The sequence below is a fragment of the Hylobates moloch genome, unplaced genomic scaffold (genome assembly GCF_009828535.3).
Source record: "Hylobates moloch isolate HMO894 unplaced genomic scaffold, HMol_V3 SCAFFOLD_1, whole genome shotgun sequence".
In the NCBI taxonomy this organism is placed as follows: Eukaryota; Metazoa; Chordata; class Mammalia; order Primates; family Hylobatidae; genus Hylobates; species Hylobates moloch.
In genome coordinates, this window is record NW_026652276.1 from 33,796,785 (window position 1) to 33,820,376 (window position 23,592).

The following is a 23,592-nucleotide window of genomic DNA, read 5'->3' on the forward strand; positions in this document are numbered from 1 at the left end:
TTGCTTTTGCTGTGCAGAATCTCTTTAGTTTAATTAGGTCCCACTTGTCAATTTTTGTTTTTGTTGCAATTGCTTTTGGGGACTTAGCCAAAATTCTTTGCCAAAGCCAATGTTGAAAAAGGTATTTCCTAGATTTCCTTCTAGAATTTTATATTTTGGGGTCTTACATTTAAATCTTTAATCCTTGAGTTACTTTTTTTTTTTTTTTTTTTTTTAGGATTTATCCAAAATGCGTTTATTGAGATGGTTTCCCACTCATCTTGATTCAAAGTGCTTTCAGTGCTGCTTCCTCCTGAAGGAACGTCCTTCTGTAAGCCTTGCTTTTCCTCCTGTAGGCTGCCAGAGGACAGTGGAGCAGCCAACACACAAAACTACCGTTTGTGCATGGCTAAAGACCGTGGTGATTTTATAGCATCCTGGGCATTTCACATCCATGAAGTAGGAATTGGAGCTCTGCACCAGGCGTTTCTTCTTGTGTTTCCTCTTCTCCTATTCTGGAGAGGGATGAAGGAGATCTTTTGCGAGAGGCATATTCTCGTGTGGGTAGGTCGTCACCACCGGAAAGGGCGAGTTACTTTTTTTATATGGTAAAAGTTAAGAGTCCAGTTTCAATCTTCTGCATACGGCTAGCCAGTTATCCCAGAACCATTTATTGAATAGGGAGTGCTTTTCCCACTGCTTGTTTTTGTCAGTCTTGTTGGAGATCAGATGATTGTAGGTGTGCAGCTTTATTTCTGAGTTTTTTGTACTGTTCCACTGGTCTATGTGTCTGTTTTTCTACCTGTACCATGATATTTTGGTTACTGTAGCCTAATAGTATATATGGTTTGAAATTGAGTAGTGTGATGCCTCTGGCTTTGTTCTTTTTGCTTAGGATTGCTTTGGCTATTTGGACTTTTTTTTTTTTTTTTTTTTTTTGTAGTTCCATATGAATTTTAGAATACTTTTTTTCTAATTCTGTAAAGAATGACGTTGGTAGCTTGATAGGAATAGCATTGAATCTGTAAATTGTTTTGGGCAGTATGGCCATTTTAACAATATTGATTCTTCTAATCCATGATCATAGAATATTTTTTCATTTATTTGTGTCATCTCTGATTTCTTTCAGTAGTGTTTTGTAGTTTCCCTTATAAAGATACTTTACCTCCTTGGTTAGCTGTATTCATAGGTATTTCATTTTCTTCGTGGCTATTGTAAATGGGATTGTGTTCTCGATTTTACTCTCAGCCTGGACGTTATTGGTATACAGAAATGCTACTGTTTTTCATATATTGATTTTCTATCCTGAAACCCTGCTGAAATAGTGCATCAATTCTAGTAGCCTTTGGAGGAGTCTTCAGGGTTTTCTAAGTATAGAATCATATCATCAGTGAGGAGAAATAGTTTGACTTCTTTTCCTATTTGGATGCTAATATGGTTTGGCTGCATCGCCACTCAAATCTCACCTTGAGTTGTAATAATCCCCATGTGTCAAGGATGGGGCCAGGTAGAGATAATTGAATCATGGGGCCAGTTTTTGCCATACTGCTCTCATAGTAGTGAATAAGTCTCATGAGATCTGATGGTTTTATAAATGGGAGTTCCCCTGCACAGCTCTCTCTTGCTTGCCACCCTGTAAGATGTGACTTTGCTCCTTATTTGCCTTCAGCCATCATTGTGAGGCCTCCCCAGCCATATGGAACTGTGAGTCAATTAACCCTCTTTCCTTTATAAATTACTCAGGCTCAGGTATGTCTTTATTAGCAGCATGAGAACAGACTAATACAGATGCCTTTTATTTCTTTCTCTGGCCTGATTGCTTTGGTTAGGACTTCCAGTACTATGTTGAATAGAAGTGGCGAGACAGAGCATCCTTGTCTTGTTCCAGTTGTAAAGGGGAATAGTTCCAGCTTTTGCCCATTCAGTATGATATAGGCTATGAGTTTGTCATAGATAGCTCTTATTATTTTGGCATATGTTCCTTTGATGCCTAGTCTGTTGAGAGTTTTTATCATTAAGGGATGTTGGATTTTATCAAAAGCTTTTTCTGCCTTTATTGAGATGATCATAATTTTTGCTTTCAATTCTAAAAACATATTATTAATTGATGTATCAAGGCTATTAATATTATCATCTTTAGCATTTATTAAAATATTGACAAAAACTGATATGGTTTGGCTCTGTGTCCCCATCCAAATCTCATCTCAAATTGTAATCCCCATGTGTCAGGGGAGGGGTCTGGTGGGAAGTGATGGAATCATGGGAGTGAACTTCCCCCTTACTGTTCTTGTGATAGTGAGTGAGATCTGGTTATTTGAAAGTGTATGGCACTTCCCCCTTCACTCTCTCTCTTGCTCCACCACGGTAAGATATGCTTGCTTCCCCTTTGCCTTCCGCCATGATTGTAAGTTTCCTGAGGCCTACCAGCCATGTTTCCTGTACAGTCTGTGGAAGTGTGAGTCAATTAAAACTCTTTTCTTCATAAATTACCCAGTCTCAGGTAATTCTGTATGGCAGTATAAGAACAAACTAACACACTCTCCCCTTTTACCGAAATTATCGTCAGTCTTCTCTGAGTCTTTTGTTTTACCACCTCCAACCTCGGGCTTCCTTTTTTGTCCTTATAGAATCCAGTTTGATCGAGAATCCTCCTGAGTCACTTCAGTGAGTATCTCCTACCCTTGATATCTGAACACCTTGGTCGTCCTTCAGCATTTACTCTACCAAGTCAGTTTAGCCAGAAACCTCTTATCCTTGGTGTTTCTTTTTAGTAATTTTCCATCCACTGCCCCTGACCCAACTCCTAGGTTGTAAATCCCCATTTGTCCTTTTTGGAGTCAGAGTTGAGTACAATCTGTCTTCCCCACTGCAAAACCCCATTGTAATGATCCCTGTTCCTATCTCCATGGCCCTCTCTGAACAGTTTGCCTTACCACTTTAACAAGTGTGATAATTTTTTCTTTAACAATATGTATGACACGATTTTCTAAATGATTGGCAATGTTTTACAATTTGTCATATGCTTTCAAATCCATTGTCTCATCTGATTTTCATTGTTATTCCTATTTAATAAATGGGGAAACTGAGGCTTAGGGAAGTTAAATGACTTTTCACAAGCAGTTACAGAAATCGTAGAAGTTAGTGGATGTGTGTAGCTATTGCTCCCATGAGTGTATTCTCCACAAATAATGCCTAGTCAACAATTTCCTGGTGGTTGTTAGTATTGTGATGAAAAAAAACTTTTTAGAGAAAGCAGTGTGAAATCCAGACCATGGGACAAGCAGGATAGGTTGTCATAGGTGGTGTTGTTTTCAAGTGTTGGCTTCTCCACCAAGCAATGGTGCAGGCCCTGAAACTATCACTCTCCCCTCCTACAACTCTAACCAGCCTAGGTGCCTGATACTCCAATAGCAGAAGCTGACTATGCAACTGAGAGGACTTGAGTTCAAGGCCCAGACATTCCCATGACTTTGGAAACAGCAGATGAGGCTCTTTCACCAACCTCTTGAACCAACATTTTATTTCTAAGTATTTAATTTGATTCCCCAATCGTCTCAATATTATTAACAATTTGCCTCAAGGCTTGTTTAGGGCTGTCACTAGTTGTGCAAGAGGTTGGAACAAATTCTTCAATGTCACATGGGATAGGTTAAGGAACGGGCCAGAGAGCCAGCCTATAAACACTCCATACTGTTTATCTGGCTATGGAGAGTCAGGCTAGGGCCTGGGTATCTACTGGATACTGTGTAGGTTCTGTTCCAATAGAGGGACCCACCCACTATAGATTTCCCTTTTTGGAGGGTAGCATAAGTGAGTAGGAGAAATACACAAGCTGCCTGGCTGGACAGTATCAGCTATTTACAGATCTCTGGGAATACCAGCTTCCCTGCACCTAGAAGTTTTGGGGCAGATGGGATCTTTGGGGCCCATAGGATATTAGGGCCCCTGCCCCATGCCAGAAGAGGAAGCCACCAGTCTCGTGAGCAGTGGGGAGAAAGTAGCTATCTCCTTGTACAAACTATGGTGAAAACCCAGGTTAATTACAGGTAATTCTGCTCTTTGAATTATAATGCTCATTAATGTGCCTGAATTATAATGCTCATTAACGTGCCAAGTCAAAGGCAGGCTCTCCGATTTGTGTGATCTAAGCACTGAACAAATTTTATCTTCAGTTAGGCTTTTATGTATTATATAAGTTCTTATAAAGCCATAATAACAAAATCATGCACTGATTTCTTCTTTCTTCTCTTTTATTTTTTATCTTCTTTCTTCTCTTTTATTTTTCAAAGGTGACCAGCTCCCAGTACCAGGTAAGGAGGCCTCACGTTGGAGCTCCCTGAAGACTATTACCACATCCATGATTAGTTCCTCTCAAGGATATCTGCTCCCGATCCCTAGGCTTGTAAAAGACCCTGAATCTTCTGCGAGATGCCCAACTGTAGGGGATAAAACTCCTACTGAGGCTCCAAAGAAAACAGGAATTTCACCACTGGGGGAAGACAAATGTCAAAGTGAGCCCTTCAAGAAGAGTCACAACTGATGCTGAAATATGTTTAATCCTTAAATTTCTTCTATTAGAATCAAAGAGATTTTGATTTTGTGTTCCTAATACTTAATTTATCTTTCTTTCATAGGATTACTGATTCTTCTATGTATCAGAACCAGAGATTGGTTGAATTTGTATGACTTAAAGGATGTTTCTCGGCTGGGCGCGGTGGCTCACGCTTGTAATTCCAGCACTTTGGGAGGCCGAGGCAGGCGGATCACGAGGTCAGGAGATCGAGACCACGGTGAAACCCCGTCTCTACTAAAAATACAAAAAAATTAGCCGGGCGTGGTGGCGGGCGCCTATAGTCCTAGCTACTCGGAGAGGCTGGGGCAGGAGAATGGTGTGAACCCGGGAGGCGGAGCTTGCAGTAAGCCGAGATCGCACCACTGCACTCCAGCCTGGGTGACAGAGCGAGACTCTGTCTCAAAAAAAAAAAGGATGTTTCTCTAGGGTCCTAAATCACTTAAACATCATACTGCAGATAAAAATCTGGGTAATTTTAAATCAGATCAATGCTCACTACATGATAGTTCATCATCATCTTCAAACACCCACCTATGAATCATACTGAATATGTTAGGTCTTACATAAAACAGGGTTGTTAATTTGGTCTCTTTAACAGTTAGAACTTTCAGCACATAAAGACTATTTACATTGTTTTAGTGAGTCCACTGGGTGAGTGATAATTTCCTGAATACTGACTAGACCTCAAGCATGGGTATAGCTAAGCAATAGAGAGTCTAGAACGATTTTTCATTCAGTTTCTCTTCACCAAAAAAAAAAAAAAAAAATTATTAAAAGACTAAATCTGATCACCTTAATCAGTATTACTAATCACTTTATTTGAAAGATGACTTAGAAGAAAACAAGAGAATGCTACACAGTATAAATAATACTGTACAACCACATATGGGTTTGACATATAAAAAAGCTGGGATGATAAAACACCAAAATGTTAACTGCAGTTATCTCAGCTTTATTTTCTTCTTATAGTGGACACTCTGGTGCTGCCTGGACTTCCACTCCGGACTGAAGCACTCCTTCTCCCAGATGCTGACAGCTTAAAGCTGAGTTTGTCTCCAAGAATTTTCCTCTGCTGGAGGAAGCTGCCTTGCCCAAAGTAACACTTCTCCACGGCAGCAGCCCACATCAAATTACTGGGCAATGCAGAGGCACAGATTCCCAGTCCACTTGCCTAAGTTCCTGACGACTCTAGCCCTAGCCTTCCCTGTGGGATCGGATGAGGTCACCATTATTGCAATAGCTCTCTCTCAGCTCACACAACTGCCTGCAGGGGTCCCTTCTGACCAGCTGATAGAGTGGGGGAAGGCTGAGCTTGATACACTAATAAATTGGCATGGCATTTGGGTACAAGCCCAAAATAGAATGCTGCTGCAGAATAGCTCACTCAGGAGTCACCCTAAAGACAGCAGTGACGGAAATCCTCCCAAAAGGCAAACTTGAGGCAGCGCACCTGGCTGCTCACTGGGTGCAGAAAGAAAAGTAGCCCAAGGTCAAGCATATATGGAATTATTGAGCAGTAATGTGTGGCTTGGCTGGCTGGTCCAGGGCCTGGAAGGAGAAAGATTAGAAGATTAGGGACAAGAAGGTCTGGGGTAGAGGAATGTGCAGGGAGATATGGGAGTGGGCACAAAGGGCGAAGATCCTTGTATCCCTTGTGAAGGCCCAGTGTAAGGTATCTACCATTGAAGAGGCACTAAACAACCAAGTAGACAAAATGATTTGGTCAGTTGATACTAGTCAGCCTCTGCCATCAGCCACCCTACTACTGGCAGTGAGCTCACTAACAGAGCGTTCATAGTGGTATGGATGAAGGCTATGCATTAACTCCTACTTACTAAGGCTAATCCAGCTATGTCCACCTTAGAATGTCCAACCTGCCAGCAATAGGGACCAACTCTGAGCCCTTTTGGTCCCATGCCTTGAGAAGACCAACCAGCCACGTAGTGGTAACATTTGAGGCAGAGCAGGAATACCAAACAGCAGGCGGGACTCTGGACAGACACCAGCAGAAGGAGGGATTTAGGCCCTTAGGAAGATCTGAAAGGGGGAAGAAAGCCACAACTATCTGTTTTTGCTCAGGCCAGAGCCAATTATTGAGGACCTGCAATGTGCCAACCCTCTGCTGTAGGGCTCAGGGATAGAAATGAACAAGAAATAATACCCAGCCCCCAGAAGCCTACAAAATTCCAGGCAAGCATCAGTTTTATTCAAGACAAGCCCCCAAATACCAACAATGATGATCACAGAATTTTTTTTTTTTTTTTGAGACAGGGTCTTGCTCTGTTGCCCAGGCTGGAGTGTGGTAGTGCAATCATGGCTCATTGCAACCTCAACCTCCTGAGCTTAAGCGATCCTCTCACCTCAGCCTCCCAAGTAGCTGGGACTACAGGTATGTGCGACTATGCCAGACTAATTTTTGTATTTGTTGTAGAGATGGGGTCTCACCATGTTACCTAGGCTGGTCTCTAACTCCTGAGCTCAAGCAATCCACCTGCCTCAGCCTCCCAAAGTGCTGGGATTATAGCCATGCGCCACCTCGCCTGACTGATCACAGAATTTTGAATTTGAACTAAGCTTTATGGTTTTTAATGCACTTTCACAGATTACTTCACTTAATTCCCTCTTCTTTAAGATTCCTTATTATTTAAATTCTGGCTTTTAAGACTAAAACACACACACACACACACACACACACACACCACCAGTCCCTAAGCAGAATTCATTACTTAGTTTAATGACTTTTGAGAAGTCAATTAAGCAGAGTAAACTATAAAATAAAAGCACAGAGATAGAATTTCGCCCGTCCTTTTGCTCAACTAAAAGTGTACTCTATTCATTTCGATGGCAACAACAGCTTTAGTGAATTAGAACAACCCGAACCTACCAGAAAGAATGAGAGTAAACCATTCAGCCAACCCCAGTGACCGGGGCAGGGAGAGCAGCGAGCTTGCAAATCCCCTTACTCACCAAAATGGGCCCTTTTGTGTGATTTCCTGTGGAGGCAGCAGTCAGCGCTGCTATATATACAGTGAATTTCCCGCAGTCCCACACAGCAACCAGAAAACATCTGCTTACTTCCTTCAGAATGGGAAAGGTAAGTCCTGGGTACCGGATGCTCAGCCTTGGCCCTAATGCAGTGGCCTCAGTGGGGGCCAATCACTCCATGCTCCCATATCTTCCATTTTTCAGATCACCTTCTACGAGGACAGGGCCTTCCAGGGCCGCAGCTATGAATGCACCACTGACTGCCCCAACCTACAACCCTATCTCAGCCGCTGCAACTCCATCCGGGTGGAGAGCGGCTGCTGGATGATCTATGAGCGCCCCAACTACCAGGGCCACCAGTACTTCCTGCGGCGCGGGGAGTACCCCGACTACCAGCAGTGGATGGGCCTTAGCGACTCCATCCGCTCCTGCTGCCTCATCCCCCCGGTGAGTGTGGCTCTGTCTTTGCCTTCCATCTTTTTGGAAATAAAAGCTATTTCATGATATTCTTCATTTTTTTTTTTTTTTGAGGCGGAGTCTCGCTCTGTCCCCCAGGCTGGAGTGCAGTGGCATGATCTCGGCTCACTGCAACTTCTGCCTCCCCGGTTCAAGCAATTTTCCTGCCTCAGCCTCCTGAGTAGTTGGGATTACAGGCATTCACCACCATGCCAGGCTGATTTTTTTTATTTGTAGTAGAGACGGGGTTTCACCATGTTGCCCAGGCTGATCTCGAACTCCTGGCCTCAAGTGATCTGCCCACCTCGGCCTCCCAAAGTGCTGGGATTGCAGGTGTGAACCACCACATCTGGCCTATTTAATCACATTATTCTTAAACCTAATAGTTCTAACTAGAGGACAGAAAGTGGAAGTGACACAGTACATGCAGGCCAGTCTGGAAGGGTATCTCAGATGGGAAGCCATTCTTCATGAACTCTGTGTTGGTTTTTTTAAAATCATATGCTCTCAGATTTTATATTTTAAACATAATCAAAAAGCTGAAAGAGCAAAAACTAATTAAGAAAAAGCAGGACATGGAAGAAACTAAATTTACCATCTATTCAAGATAAAATGTATTAAATGTTCATTTCAAGCCGTATCAAGTCAGAAATCAAATATATCAAAATGTATTAATATAACTTGGGACTGTTTAATTGATTAAAAAATACTTTTGTGGCTGGGCACGGTGGCTCATGCCTGTAATCCCAGCACTTTGGGAGGCCGAGGCAAGTGGATCACGAGGTCAAGAGATCAAAACTATCCTGGTCAACATAGTGAAACCTCGTCTCTACTAAAAATACAAAAATTAACTGGGTGTGGTGGTGTGCACCCTGTAATCCCAGCTACTCGGGCGGCTGAGGCAGGAGAATTGCTTGCTTGAAGCCGGGAGGTGGAGCTTGCAGTGAGCTGAGATCGTGCCACTGCACTCCAGCCTGGCGACAGAGCGAGACTCTGTCTCAAAAAAACAACAACAAAAACAAAAACAAACTTTTGCTTGCTTTGTCTTACTTTTCTATTTGATTATTCCTCCTGAGAAGATAGGATCCTGTCTTCTGATTTCTATTCTAATTTAATGGTCAGTACCTATTTAGCTCACTTAGAGGTATAAATTAGAGAAAAGGCCAAATCTGAAACTAAAGTTTGAGATTCCCTATTTTCTGGGGAGTGACTGCAGAAATCTTAGAATTGTGGCGTGTGGGAGGCATGGGATACAGTGTCATAAAAACAGAAATTAAAGAAGGTGATACTTGCTGTTGAGGGAAATAAATAAGTTGAGAGCAGGAGACTAGAAAGGAAGCTTAAAAGTCAGATAGGTTGAAATTTGAACTGAAGGCTGGGTGCGGTGGCTCACGCCTAAAATCCCAGCACTTTGGGAGGCCGAGGTCAGGAGGTCAGGAGTTCAAGACCACCCTGGCCAATATGGTGAAACCCCCTCTCTACTAAAAATACAAAAATTAGCTGCGCGTGCGTGGCACATGCCTGTAGTCTCAGCTACTTGGGAGGCTGAGGCAGGAGAATCGCTTGAACCTGGGAAGGGTAGATTGCAATGAGTTGAGATCGTGCCACTGCACTCCAGCCTGGGCAACAGAGCAAGATTCCATCTCAAAAAAAAGAAAAGAAAAGAAATTTGAACTGAAAATTAGCCAGATGTGGTGGTGCATGCCTGTAGTCCCAGCTACTAGAGAGGCTGAGGTGGGAGGGTCACTTGACCCCAGGAGGTTGAGGGGGCTGTGACCTATGATCATGCCACTGCACTCCAGCCTAGGTGACAGAGGGAGACCCTGTCTCAAGAAACAAATATGTGTGTGTGTTTGTGTGTGCACATATAATAGTGAACCCCAAATATCTGAGAGAGGTCTCAGTCAATTTAGAAAGTTTATTTTGCCAAGGCTGGGCACGGTGGCTCATGCCTGTAATCCCAGCACTTTTGGGACGCCAAAGCAGGCGGATCACCTGAGGTCTGGAGTTTGAGACCAGCCTGACCAACATGGAGAAGCCTCTACTAAAAATACAAAATTAGCTGGGCGTGGTGGCGCATGCCTGTAATCCCAGCTACTCGGGAGGCTGAGGCAGGAGAATAGCTTGAACTCGGGTGGCAGAGGTTGCGGTAAGCCAAGATCACGCCATTGCACTCCAGCCTGGGCAACAAGAATGAAACTCCATCTCAAAACAAAACAAAACAAAACAGAAAGAAGGTTTATTTTGCCAAGGTTGAGGACATGACACAGCCTCCGAAAGTCCTGAGACATGTGCCCAAAGTGGTTGGGGGTACAGTTTGCTTTTATACATTTTAGGGAGACATGAGACATCAATCAACATGTGTAAGATGTAAATTGGTTCAGTCTGGTAAGACAGGAAGTAGGGGTTCCTGGTTAGAAGTAGATAAGAGACAGAGCTGGGCGCGTGGCTCACCCCTATGATCCCAGCACTTTGGGAGGCTGAGGTGGGTGGACTGCCTGAACTCCTGACGGAGTTTAAGACCAGCCTGGCCAACATAGTAAAAGCCTGTCTCTACTAAAAATACAAAATATTAGCTGATCGTGGTGGTGGGCGCCTGTAATCCTGCTACTCGGGAGGCTCAGGCAGGAGAATCACTTGAACCCAGAAGGCAGAGGTTGCAGTGAGCTGAGATTGTGCCATTGTACTCCAGCCTGGACAACAACAGGGAAACTCTGCCTCAAAAAAAAAGAAAACAGTAGATAAGACACAAAAGGTTCTTTGAGTCCTTGTTCAGCTTTCCACTGAATACACCATTTAGTCTGGCTGGATGAATCTGCATCTTTACATAAACAATAGGGGAGAGGAAGCAATTAGACATGCATTTGTCTCAGGTGAGCCTCAGAGGGATGACTTTGAATAGAATGAGTGGCGGGTTTGCCCTAAGCAGTTCCTGGCTTGACTTTTCCCTTTAGCTTAGTGATTTTGAGGTCCCAAGATTTATTTTCCTTTCCCTGTATATACATAATATGACATTTAGCTTTCCAATGACTCTCAGTTTTCTCCTTTGAGAAAGGCTTTCTCAAATAACAGGCACTAAAATGATGTGATAAATTTTATTGTAAGCAAATCTTGATTCCCAAAGACCTAGCTCTGCCCATGAATCATTAGACTCAGCGGTGGGTGACTGGGGGGTGGGACAGCTCCTTAACTTTGCAACAGGGTTGTTCTAGAAGCAAACTTGGCCTGGGAGAACTTCTGGGCAGGTGTGGCCAGGGAGGTGTACTGACTGTAGCTTTAATTTCCATCTATTTTTGTTCGTTTACTTTTGCTTTTTCTGTCTGCCACTCCAGCACCCTGGCACTTACAGAATGAAGATCTACGAGAGAGATGAATTGAGGGGACAAATGTCAGAGCTCACAGACGACTGTCTCTCTGTTCAGGACCGCTTCCGCCTCACTGAAATTCACTCCCTCAATGTGCTGGAGGGCAGCTGGATCCTCTATGAGATGCCCAACTACAGGGGGAGGCAGTATCTGCTGAGGCCTGGGGAGTACAGGAGGTTTCTTGACTGGGGGGCTCCAAACGCCAAAGTTGGCTCTCTTAGACGAGTCATGGATCCCTACTGAAGTATTTACATTCTCCACTTTTCTCCTTTAAAATCTAATAAAATATTTAGCTTGTGTTTCTGGCACTAGCAGAGCCCTGTCTTTCTTTCATTCTATTAAGCATTTATAAGTGATAATGGCACTAAGCCAAACATAATAACATGTTTTCAAGATGGGAAGCAATCTTTTATAAGGGGAATAATGCAGAGATATTATTTCCAGCACTCTTCTAATGACTAAAACATGTAGGCTCAAATAAAGCTCAGTTCACTTGCGCTCAGGCCATTTGTAGTTAGTCTCACAAGGCTAGATTTGCAGCTACAGTGGTGAATTCGTACTTTTTGAAACACCTCCAAGTTATCCCTCCAGGTTATCCCTATTGTCTTCCCTAATAGTCCAGTCCTTCGCTGAAGAGGAAAGTTGTTCTCAGCCTCTAGACTCCTACCTCAGCTCCATAAACAAACAAATAAATGAACTGATCCACTCTTACCTATTATTGCACTCCTATCCTCCTAACAGTCACCATCCCTTTCCTCTCACTTCCACTGCCAATATCTCATTCCACTATGAGATTTCCAGTCCAAATAGAATTCACTGTGTTTTCGCTATATATGCTTTGTGGAATAATTTCAGGACATTTACAAAAACCATATGTGCACGGGGAAACTCAGCCTCATGTTATTTCAATAGAGAGTAAAATATTATGATTACACATAATAATACTAAGTGGCCGGGAGTGGTGGCTCACGCCTGTAATCCCAGCACTTTGGGAGGCCATAGTGGGCAGATCACAAGCTCAGGAGTTTGAGACCAGCCTGGCCAACATAGTGAAACCCTGTCTCTACTAAAAACAAAAATACAAAAATTAGCCAGGCATGGTGGCATGTGCCTGTAATCCCAGCTACTCAGGAGGCTGAGGCGGAAGAACTGCTTGAACCCGGGAGGCAGAGGTTGCAGTGAGCCGAGATCATGCCACTGCACTACAGCCTGGGAGACAGAGCAAGACTCCGTCTCAAATAATAATAATAAGAATAATGATAATAAGTGGAAAATAAGCAATTGAAATTTTCTGGAGAAATTTGTTTGAGTGTATGTTTGTTTTCTTTGGTTTTTAAAAATGAATTAAGTTTAGCCAGGCACAGTGGCATGCACTTGCAGTCTCAGCTACTCAGGAGGCTGAGGCAGGAAGATTGTTTGAGCCCAGGAGTTCAAGTCTAGCCTGAGCAACAGAGTAAGAGTTCGTCTCTTCCAAAAAAAAAAAAAAATCAAAGTTGCTAATAAAAAATTATGGTACAATAAATTTAAAAAATTCCAAACAAGTGAATGAGGAAATTGGGTCAGACGAAAAACAAAAGTAGGAGAGATGAGACGGAGCCAAGAGTGAAGTTCGAACCCGAGTTGTGTGCTGTGAGGTGCTATGTTCAGTGTAGATAGATCCAGACTTGGATCCAGCAGCCATCAAGGCAGAGAAAAAAACAAGATTCGACAATTAATTATTCAAGATAAGCCTAAACATTGTCAGTACTGAAACCTAAAAGAAAATTTTCTTGTGAGTCCTCATAAAGACGGTACTAAGTAAACACCATCCTCAACAACATCCTGCAGAAATTAAAGTTTTGTGGATGTTCCATATAAGGTTCATCAATAAAACAAACGAATAGCTTCAGATCAAAATTTATTGGAAGTACTCCAGCCTTTGAGATTCTAATGAATTGCCTCAAATCCCATCTTACATGGGGTGGGAGCTTTGTGTACCCACTTCCACCAACATATCCATAACCTGATCTCTTTGGTAATTCTGGAGAAGGAATGAGTTGCTCATGCTTCTCTCAGGAGCCCCCCACTCTGAACTCCTGCCTCGGCCTTGGGTGGGTCATCTTGCCCTCCCACGTGTGCTGCTATTCTGTCCTCATGCACCACGCTGACCCACATGGGGGACAGAGCTCCTTTTCCTTTAACTTCTGAACCATCTCTCACATGAGACACTGATGTGTGCAGCCGGCTTTATAATAAAGGGTATGGGGGCACAGTGCAAGTTTACATCATAACAATACATTGACACAAATGTAATATTAGATTGCCCTATAGGCTTCAACCTACTGCTGGGTGGTCTGCCTTCTCTCCCTTTCTTGTTCCTCTCTTCTTGGCTGTTAGCCATACCCACAGGGCTGTTCATATATATACATACATACATACATACATATATATATATATTTTGAGATGGAGTTTTGCTCTTGTTCCCCAGGCTGCAGTGCAATGACGCGATCTCGACTGATCGCAACCTCTGCCTCGCGGGTTCAAGCAATTCTCCTGCCTCAGCCTCCCAAGTAGCTGGGACTACAGGCGCCGGCCACCACGCCCGGCTGATGTTTGTATTTTTAGTAGAGATAGAGTTTCACCATGCTGGCCAGGCTGGTCTCAAACTCCTGACCTCAGGTGATCCACTCACCTCGGCCTCCCAAAGTGCTGGGATTACAGGTGTGAGCCACCATGCCCAGCCCTGTTCATTTTTTATAGAACCTTCTTCCATCCCATGTGCTCAAAGTCTCTATATCCAACACCCAAGGGGCTTATAAACAGACTAGCATATAATTTGTTTCTTAAGTTGGGTCTTTTATTTATTTATTTGAGACAAGATCTCACTCTGTCACCCAGGTTGGAGTGCAGTGGCACAATCACAGCCCACTGCAGCCTGCATCTCCAGGGCTCAAGCGATCCTCCCACCTCAGCCTCCCAAATAGCTGGGATTACAGGCACACACCACCCTGCTCAGCTAATTTTTTTTTATTTCTAGTAGAGACATGGTCTTGCTATGTTGCCCAGGCTGGTCTCAAACTCCTGAGCTCAAGCGATTCTCTTGCCTGGGCCTCCCAAAGTGCCAGAATTACAGGTGTAAGCCACCACACCGAGTCATAAACTCAGTCATTTATTTTGATTTTGGGTTGTTGTTGTTTTTTTTTTTTTTGAGATGGAGTCTCTGTCACCTGGGCGGGAGTTCAGTGGTGCAATCTCAGCTCACTGCAACCTCTGCCTCCTAGTTCAAGCAGTTCTCCTGCCTCAGCCTCCCAAGTAGCCAGGACTACAGGAGTGCACCACCATGCCCGGCTAATGTTTGTATTTTTAATAGAGACAGAGTTTCACCATGTTGGCTAGGCTGGTCTCAAACTCCTGACCTCAGGTGATCCACCCACCTCGGCCTCCCAAAGTGCTGGGATTACAGGAGTGAGCCACTGCGCCCAGCCTACACTGGGTCATTTTTGAGAGTGAAAGTATATACTATTAATAATTACACTGGGACAAGAGGCATGAACCAGGGCTGTTCTAGGCAAACTGGGATGCAAGTTTAGCCCAGAGTGTGTGTGTGTGTGTGTGTGTGTGTGTTACAGTTTAGCCTACTGTATGTATATGTATGTTAGCCTACTACATGTGTGTATATATAGAGAGAGAATACAAATATATATAAAGATTTATTTCCTGAAAAATAGTCAGAATCTAGGATTATTTAGTGTTAACTCTTCCTAAATCTCGGGTCTTTAACCTTTAAACTCGCAACAATAGTGATGGCTTCCTGAAGCTATTAATCAGAGTCCTCTGTTTGTCAGCAATAATATGTCAAAAATAATTTAGAAAACCAAAAGCTTCTTAAAGTGCTGAATTTTACACTATTTTCCTAGAAGACATAAAATCACATATTTTGGCTGGGCGCAGTGGCTCACGTCTGTAATCCCAACATTTTGGGAGGCCAAGTCAGGCAGATCACTTGAGGCCAAGAGTTTGAGACCAGCCTGACCAACGTGCCGAAACCCCGTCTCTACTAAATTTAAATACGAAAATTAGCTGTGAGTGGTGGCACATGCCTGTAATCCCAGCTACTACGGAAGCTGAAGCACAAGAATTGCTTGAACCTGGCAGGTGGAGGTTGCAGTGAGCTGAGATCACGTCACTGCACTCCAGCCTGGGCAACAGAGAGAGACTCTGTCTCTAAAAATAAAAATAAAAGTAAATCACCGTCTTTAGGAATGAAAATTATTCTAAAACATCTGAACTGAAAGGGATTAGAGTCCCCGAATTTCTTTGATCAAGTCATTATTCTTAGAAATGTGTTGCTCCTATCTCTGGGATACAGGCAAAGAAAAAGATGTCCTCCTCTTAAATCCAACATAAAGAGAAAGTCAATACTGGGGAGTGGCCTGGGTAAGAGATTATGCCCAAACTAACTCCTAATTCTACCCTTCACTCCTTCTCTTCCTCCTCTGTTTAAAGTAAATCCTGGGGCCTCAAAGAGTGGAATGGAAGAAGAGATACCCTATAGGATCACACTAGTCTTTTCCCCATTGAAATGAACCAACAATTTGAGATAACCCTAGTGTTGGCCTTCGTACTCTACACTCCAGATACCCTACACACACCAGTCTTTCCTGCATAGGCTAGTTTGTGATACTAAGTCCAGATTTAAGTCTTTTTCTTCCTTTTTCCCCTCTTTCCTCCCTTTGAATTTATGATGTCCTCTTGCCTATTTAATCTTATAAAAGGCCCACCAAACAAAGATACTGAAGTAGCAGCTATTACATAAAGAAGTGCCAAGAACTGTTGTGCTGAGTTATGCCCTCAAAGAGTTCCCCTCATTAGGGGCTGCTTCTACAATTTTCCTGCCCTGCTACCATGGGTTTAGGTCCTGATGTTAGTATGTGTCCCATTCTCACTCTTTCAGTCCTTGGAAGTTCAATTATTTTCTTCTTTGTGGGTTTGTCAAAGCAAAAGTGTCAATCACAACCATCTGTTGCTTAAAGAAGAGGAAATGCATTGTCAATTTTTTCCAAGAGGAATATTATTAGGACTCAAGCAGAGGTGGGTCAATGATTACATCCTGTCTTCTTGTCCTTTATTACGCAGTCATCAAAGACAAGTTGAGAAAGACAACCAGAGGCTAGGTCCTCTGTTATGATGATCCTTAGTCCCTTATCCAGTCTCTTTGTTTGGGACATTTTGGTCTACATGGTTACCACCTAAATGACCTCTGCTCATTTAACCAAGCACACACAGTCAAGCACACACTGCATAACTATGTTTGGTCATTATGGCATATACAGTGATGGCCCACATATATAATAGTAGTCCTATAAGATTATAATAGAGTTGTAAAATGCCTATCGCCTAATGATGTCATAGTGTAACATCTTAGTGCAACACATTACTCATGTATCTGATGATGCTGGTGTAAATAAACCTCCTGTGCTGTCAGCAGTATAAAAGCATAGCACATACAATTATATACAGTACATACTTGATAATAAGCAAATATGTTACTGATTTATGGATTTACTAAAGATACTTCTTTTTTCTTTTCTTGAGACAGAGTTTCACTCTTGTTGCCCAGGTTGGAGTGCAATAGTGCAATCTTAGCTCACTGCAACCTCCGCCTCCCAGGTTCAAGTGATTCTCCTGCCTTAGCCTCGCGAGTAGCTGGGATTACAGGTGCATGCCACCATGCCCGGCTAATTTTGTATTTTTAGTAGAGATGGGGTTTCACCGTGTTGCCCAGGCTGGTCTCGAACTTCCTGACCTCAGGTGATCCGCCTGCCTCGGCCTCCCAAAGTGCTTGGATTATAGGCATGAGCCACCGCACCTAGCTTGCTATACTATACTTTTTATCGTCACTTTATTCTCCTTCTACTTATACTTTCTTTAAAAGAAAAGTTAACTGTAAACAGCTTCAGGCAGGGCCTTCAGGAGGTATTACAGAAGAAAGCATCATTATCATAGGTGACTGTTTCATGTGTGTTTTTGCCCCTGAAGACCTTCCAGTGGGACAAGATGTGGAAGTGGAAGACAGTGATATTGATGATCCTGACCCTGTGTAGGCCTAAACTAATGTGTGTGTTTGTGTCTTAGTTTTTCACAAAATTTTAAAAAGTAAAAGAATAGGCCAGGCGTGGTGGCTCACGCCTGTAATCCCAACACGTTGGGAGGCCGAGGTGGGCAGATCACTTGAGCCCAAGAGTGTAAGGTTCTTGTATCAGTTCGAACCCCAAGAGCGCGTCAACAGACAACACCAGGAGGTGTGGAGCAGCATGCCGTTTTAAGGAGCGCCTGGGTGCAGGAAGGCTGAGGCCTAAAATGGTGTCAGCACCAAGTGAGGACGCAGCAAAGGTTTTATAGTCTCCTGTAAACAGGAAGTGTCCTAGTCTGACGTAACTGCCACGTTGTACCCGGATGGGCTCTTTCTCGATCTTCAGGAGTACGTGCCTTCCAGCTGGCTCTCTTTCTGCTTCTGCTATTTTGCTGGTGCACGCTGCTGACACAAGTGGCCTTGTGCCTTGGGACTGGGCCTGAGAAGGGAGGGGTTACTCATCCTCTTAAGCTTTCAGACCCTGGGGAGAATCATACAAGGAGTTTGAGACCACCCTGGGCAACATAGCAAAACGCAATCTCTATTAAAAAAAAAAAAAAGTTTATATAGTAAGGATAAAAAGAAAATATTTTTGTACAGCTATACGATGTTTGTGTTTCAAGCTAAATATTACTACAAAAGTGTCAAAAAGGTTTAAAATGTTAAAAAGTTTATAAAGTTACAAATTACAGTATGCTAATGTTAGTTTATTATTGAAGAAAGAAAAGCATTTTAAAAAATGTTGTGTAGCCTAAGTGCACAGTATGTATAAAGTCTACAGTGGTGTACAGTAATGTCCTAGGCCTTCACATTCATTCACCCTCCTCACTGACTCACCCAGAGCAACTTCCAGTCCTGCAAGCACCATTCATGGTAAGTGTCCTATACAGGTGTACAATCTTTTTTTTTTGAGACAGAGTCTCATTCTGTCACCCAGGCTGGAGTGCAGTGGTGCAATCTTGGCTAACTGCAAGCTCTCCCTCCCGGGTTCACGCCATTCTCCTGCCTCAGTCTCCTGAGTAGCTGGGACTACAGGTGCCTGCCACCACACCCAGCTAATTTTTTGTAGTTTTAGTAGAGACGGGGTTTCACCATGTTAGCCAGGATGTTCTCTATCTCCTGACCTTGTGATCCACCCGCCTTGGCCTCCCAAAGTGCTGAGATTACAGGCGTGAGCCACCACACCCAGCCAGGTGTACAATTTTTTATCGTTTATACCATATTTCTTGTTGGGAACAGGCCCCCTCAAATCTGGCCATAAACTGGCCCCAAAACTAGCCATAAACAAAATCTCTGCAGCACTGTGACATGTTCGTGATGGCCATAACGCCCACGCTGGAAGGTTGTGGGTTTACTGGAATGAGGGCAAGGAACACCTGGCCCACCCAGGGCGGAAAACCGCTTAAAGGTGTTCTTAAACCACAAACAATAGCATGAGTGATCTGTGCCTTAAGGGTATGTTCCTGCAGCAGATAACTAGCCAGACCCACCCCTTTATTTCGGCCCATCCCTTTGTTTCCCATAAGGGATACTTTTAGTTAATCGAGTATCTATAGAAACAATGCTAATAACTGGCTTGCTGTTAGTAAATATGTGGGTAAATCTTCGTTTGGGGCTCTCAGCTCTGAAGGCTGTGAGACCCCTGATTTCCCACTTTACACCTCTATATTTCTGTGTGTGTGTCTTTAATTCCTCTAGCGCCACTGGGTTAGGGTCTCCCCCGTCAAGCTGGTCTCGGCATTTCTATTGTATCTTTTCTATATTTAGATTTGTTTAGATACACAAATACTAGTGTGGTAGGCTGATCCATCTAGGTTTGTGTTAGTACACTCTATGATGTTCACACAACAATGAAATTTCTCAAAATGTATCCCATTGATAAGAGATGCATGGAGGAAAAGGAGGCTAGAGAATGGAGGCAAGGGCCGGGCGCTGTGGCTCACTCCTGTAATCCCAGCACTTTGGGAGCCCAAAGCGGGAGGATTGCTTCAGCCCAGGAGTTCGAGACCAGCCTGGGCAACATAGTGAGACCTCATCTCTACAAAAAATAAACAAAATTAGCCAGGCATGGTAGCAGGCAACTGTGGTCCCAAATTCTTGGGAAGCTGAAATGGGAGAACTCCCTGAGCCAGAGAGATGGAGGCTGCTGTGATCCAAGATCACGCCACTGTGCTCCAGCCTGGGCAACAGAGTGAGACCTTATCTCAAACAAATAAAAATAAAAAGAGCTAGAGAATGGAGGTGCAAGTGAATAGCGGTGGTGCAGGCGAGCGTTCAGCCCAAGACCCTGCCTCTGCCCCCAGCAAGGCCCCTGGCAGGGCCAACGACTGCAAGCTGCATGCTGAGGGCCCAGGTCATAAGGAATGGGCATATCCGGATGTGAGAGTGGAGTTGAAAAATATAGGCCAGTAAAGCTGAATGAAGTTCACAGGAATGAATACACTGTGGGCAGGCTGGAGATCTTTGCAAGAGAAGGGAATATGCCTCACATCATCTTTTCTGGCCCCCTGGGAACTGACAAAGTTATAAGCATCCTGGGCCCAGCACTGAAGGATGCCATGCCGGAACTCAATGCTTCAAATGGCAAGGGCATTGACGTTGCGAGGAATAAAATCAAAATGTTTGCTTGACAAAAAGTCATGCTTCCCAAAGGTCAACATAAGATCATCTTCCTGGATGAAGCAGACAGCATAACTGATGGAGTCCAGCAAGCCTTCGGGGGAACCACTGAAATCTGCTCTAAAATGACTCACTGTGTTCTTGCTTTTAATGCTTCAGATAAGATCACCAGAAGGCCAGTGTGACAGCAGCATAGATGAAGGATCAGAGAGAGGCCAAATTGGGGCTTGGACATCATGAAGAAGCTGTTGTAGTAGTCTAAGGAGAAGATAAAGGAGAGTTTTAGAATTCTACATTTGTCTGACTAGTGGTTCTTAGCTCCAGCTGCAGGTCAGCATCTCCAGTGGAGCTTTAAAGAAACTGCTAGTGTCCTATTCCTACCCCCAGCCAGACCGAATTGTCATTTACCTAGAAGGGCCCAACGCCCAGCACACATTGTGATTCCAGAGTCTTCCTGGGCCTGAACTGACTCACCTGAGGGCTTGTGGCACATGGATGTCTGCCATGGAGGATCATTTCTCCATCTGAAAGCCCCGGCCAGCCAAGGCCATGCTGGGGCAGTGCTGGCTGAGGCCTCTGTCTGATTTGCACTTCAGCTGGGTGATTTGGGGAAGGATCTTAAGAAGCTGGAGTTCACTCTAGATTAGATGTTAGCAGAAAGCAGGGTTAATTTTGTGATTAGTTATCTCAAGAAATCTTACCCATGGGGAGGGGAGACTAGAACATGGATAAACCTGTAATCCATAAAGAAGTAGCAGTTAATCATTTTGGCTGAGAGAGTGAGGGCTTGGGATTTTGAGAGTGGAGCATTGATTTTGTTTTTGTCTGCGCTTAGACAAAGTTAAGAAGTGGCTTTATTTTATCACACTTCATCATGGTCTCAGAGTAGCCTTGTCTGAAGCTGTTATTCTGTGAGACTGTTTATGTCTAATAGGGGAGTAACATGTCTTCACTGAGAGCACTAGGCCAGCATCCGAATGTCAGAGGCTGCTCTTTTTTCTCACTTTTTTTCTCATTAATCAGACTATAGTCCATAGAGATAACTCATGCTCTGAGTGGTTATATAATTTGCCATGGAACTAATCAGTGGGCCTTCTGAGTGCAGGCGGCCTGAGTCCAAAGCTCATACTCTTGCCCGTGAAGCTTTATGGCCTCCTTCAAGCTTGAAAAAGGGAAAGCAATCTATAAAGTAATACTTTATACTTTGGTTAATACTTTGACATTTAGCCCTGTTTTTACTGCATTTCTCTTAAGCACCCGCTGCCAAAGAAGAGTGGCACCACCAGCATGGCTGGGCTGTGTGGATTATGCAGCTGCATCCTCGTAATCAAAGAGCTAATAGGGTGATGCCAGCCTCTGAGGGAAACCTCACTGCCTTCTCGTCTCTGTTCAGAGGCTACTGGATCCCAGTGCACAGTCCTCCGCTACACAAAGCTGACTGACGCCCAGACCAGTGCGAGGCTGATGAATGCTAGAGAGAAGGGTACAGTGCTGTACACTGACTTTGGCCTACAAGCCATCATCTTCATGGCCCAGGGAGACATGAGGCAGGCTCCAAACAACTTGCAGTCCATCTTCCCAGGATCTGGCTTCAGTTACAGCAAGAAGTATGTTCAGGGTCTGCGACGAGCCCCACCCCCTGCTCATGAAGGAGATGATCCAGCATTGTGTGAATGCCCATGTCAAGGAAACCTACAAGATTCCCACTCACCTATGGCATCTGGGCTACTCACCAGAAGATGTCATTGGCAACATCTTCCAAGTGTGTAAAACTTTCCAAATGGCAGAATAACTGATAAAGTGGAGTTTGTCAAGGAAATTGGTTACATTGGTATGAAAGCAGCAGAGGAGTGAACTCCCTTCTGCAGACAACGGGGCTCCTGGCCAGACTGTGTCAGAAGACAATGGCCCCAGTGGCCAGTTAGAACAGAGACTTTTTTGATTGAGTTACAAGAGTCCTCATCCCTGCAATACAGGAGGCGCAGCCTTCTGAAGTGGAGGGGGAAGCATGGCTGAAGAATGCCACCTTAGGCTGGTGCCAGCATACACCATACTTTAAACCCTCGTGGTTTTCACGTTGCTTCTAGCTGATCTCTGCTCCACGAGTGTTTGCATTCAACCTCAGACTCACTGACGAGCGATGGAGCGGGGCAGAAAGGCTCAGAGAAGTCAGGGCAGGCACCTGATCTGTGTGTGAGTTGACATTTAGCTCATAAAGCCTTGCAGTGTTTGTTGTAAGGTGACCACATGAGGCCTGAAGGAAAACCAGCTTCTGTCTCTGTCCTTGCTTGTTCCTCTCCTTTCTACTTGTGGCCCCTAGCAGCCTGCAAGTAGGAAGATGACTAGAGAGTAGATTGGACAAGCTAATCTCAATTCTTCTAGAAGCATGAAGGGACCGGTTCCCTGGGGTGAGGGCAGAGTTTGCTGTAATTTATTTAGATAGACTTCTCAGAACCAGGGCAATGAGCCCTTCAGGAAGGGCTTGCTGAGGGGATGCCGACTGGTGAAGCACCACACAAAAACTCCAGCGTGATGCCTTTCCCATGTCCTCGAGGGAACTCTTGGCTTTCGCTTTAGAATTCCCCAGTGAATTTTATATTAATTTGTAGAATTGCCTTTTTATTTGCAATGGTACTATTTTTTCCCATTTTTAAAAATTAAAATTGCAATCTCATATAAAAAAGAGATGCATGATGCATATGATACCACCGTATATTAATTGCTAAGAAGCAGGAAGGTGGGTGGTAAAATCAACTGCTGGCTGGACCGCAGACACCAGCAAAACTCTAGAATTGGCTGTTGTAACATTAATTTCTCATCTCAGAAGAAATAAAAATTAGAATTACTAAGGAGTGGGGGGACTTAGGGCACAACACAGCATTTCTGCTTTTTCCCTTTTGCTTATTATCTCCACTGTTATAAAGGCCCATTATTGCTGGGTGTGGTGGCTCACGCCTGTAATTCCAGCACTTTGGGAGGCCGAGGCTGGCAGATCACCTGGCCAACATGGTGAAACCCCGACTCTACTAAAGATACAAAAATTAGCTGGGCATGGTGGCAGGTGCCTGTAATCCCAGCTACTTGGGAAGCTGAGGCAGGAGAATCACTTGAACCCAGGAGACGGAGGTTGCAGTGAGCCAAGATCACGCCACTGCACTCCAGCCTGGGCGACAAGAGCAAGACTTCATCTCAAAAAAAAAAAAAAAAAGCCCCTTTAAATCGATCAAGTGCAGGGCGCCTGTGTCATCCTACACACCGAAAGTTGCACATCCTGAACTTCGATGCGAGTGTGTTATGCCTGTGTATATTGAGCATTTGAAATAGGCTCCATAGACCATTATAATAATAAATTTCAGACAAGGAATAACATTCACACATCCCCCCTCCCAGGCATTTATTGAGTAACCTTTATGTGTCAGTCCTCTATCCCAATTAGTGAGAACACAAAAATAAAGATGAAATAGACCCTGCGTTTACAGGGCTCTCCCATCTATTCTGAGGGA

At 44.0% G+C, this 23,592-nt stretch overlaps 1 protein-coding gene, 1 long non-coding RNA gene and 2 pseudogenes across 4 annotated transcripts in view; 2 read left to right on the forward strand and 2 right to left on the reverse strand.

Moving 5' to 3' along the window:
• The window catches only part of LOC131383510 (uncharacterized), a 33,141-nt gene that overhangs the window by 2,097 nt on the left and 7,452 nt on the right, over window positions 1–23,592 (reverse strand). For both annotated transcript variants that reach the window (XR_009213596.1, XR_009213595.1), the window contains 2 exons: window positions 20,564–20,727; window positions 20,224–20,347 (listed from right to left, as the gene is read on the reverse strand). This is a non-coding gene — a long non-coding RNA (uncharacterized LOC131383510). The remainder of the gene's footprint in view (window positions 1–20,223; window positions 20,348–20,563; window positions 20,728–23,592) is intronic.
• On the reverse strand, window positions 277–531 carry LOC116810379 (small ribosomal subunit protein eS27-like; annotated as a pseudogene).
• On the forward strand, window positions 7,600–11,666 carry LOC116810378 (gamma-crystallin B). 2 transcript variants are annotated; one of them, XM_032754731.2, is made up of 3 exons: window positions 7,600–7,646; window positions 7,742–7,984; window positions 11,326–11,666. In XM_032754731.2, exons 1-3 carry the CDS (start codon window positions 7,638–7,640, stop codon window positions 11,599–11,601), a joined length of 528 nt encoding a protein of 175 aa, XP_032610622.1. In that variant the 5' UTR covers window positions 7,600–7,637; the 3' UTR covers window positions 11,602–11,666. The 2 variants fall into 2 exon arrangements, with proteins under 2 accessions (XP_032610622.1, XP_032610623.1); XM_032754732.1 differs by having other exon boundaries at window positions 7,638–7,646; window positions 7,742–7,990; window positions 11,326–11,601.
• LOC116810380 (replication factor C subunit 2-like) lies at window positions 19,706–22,014 on the forward strand (annotated as a pseudogene).

Coding starts and splice junctions, on each gene's coding strand:
- LOC116810378 (XM_032754732.1), top strand. Junction 7,991..11,325: donor GCCTCATCCCCCCGGTGAGT/GTGGCTCTGTCT, acceptor CTGCCACTCCAG/CACCCTGGCACTTACAGAAT.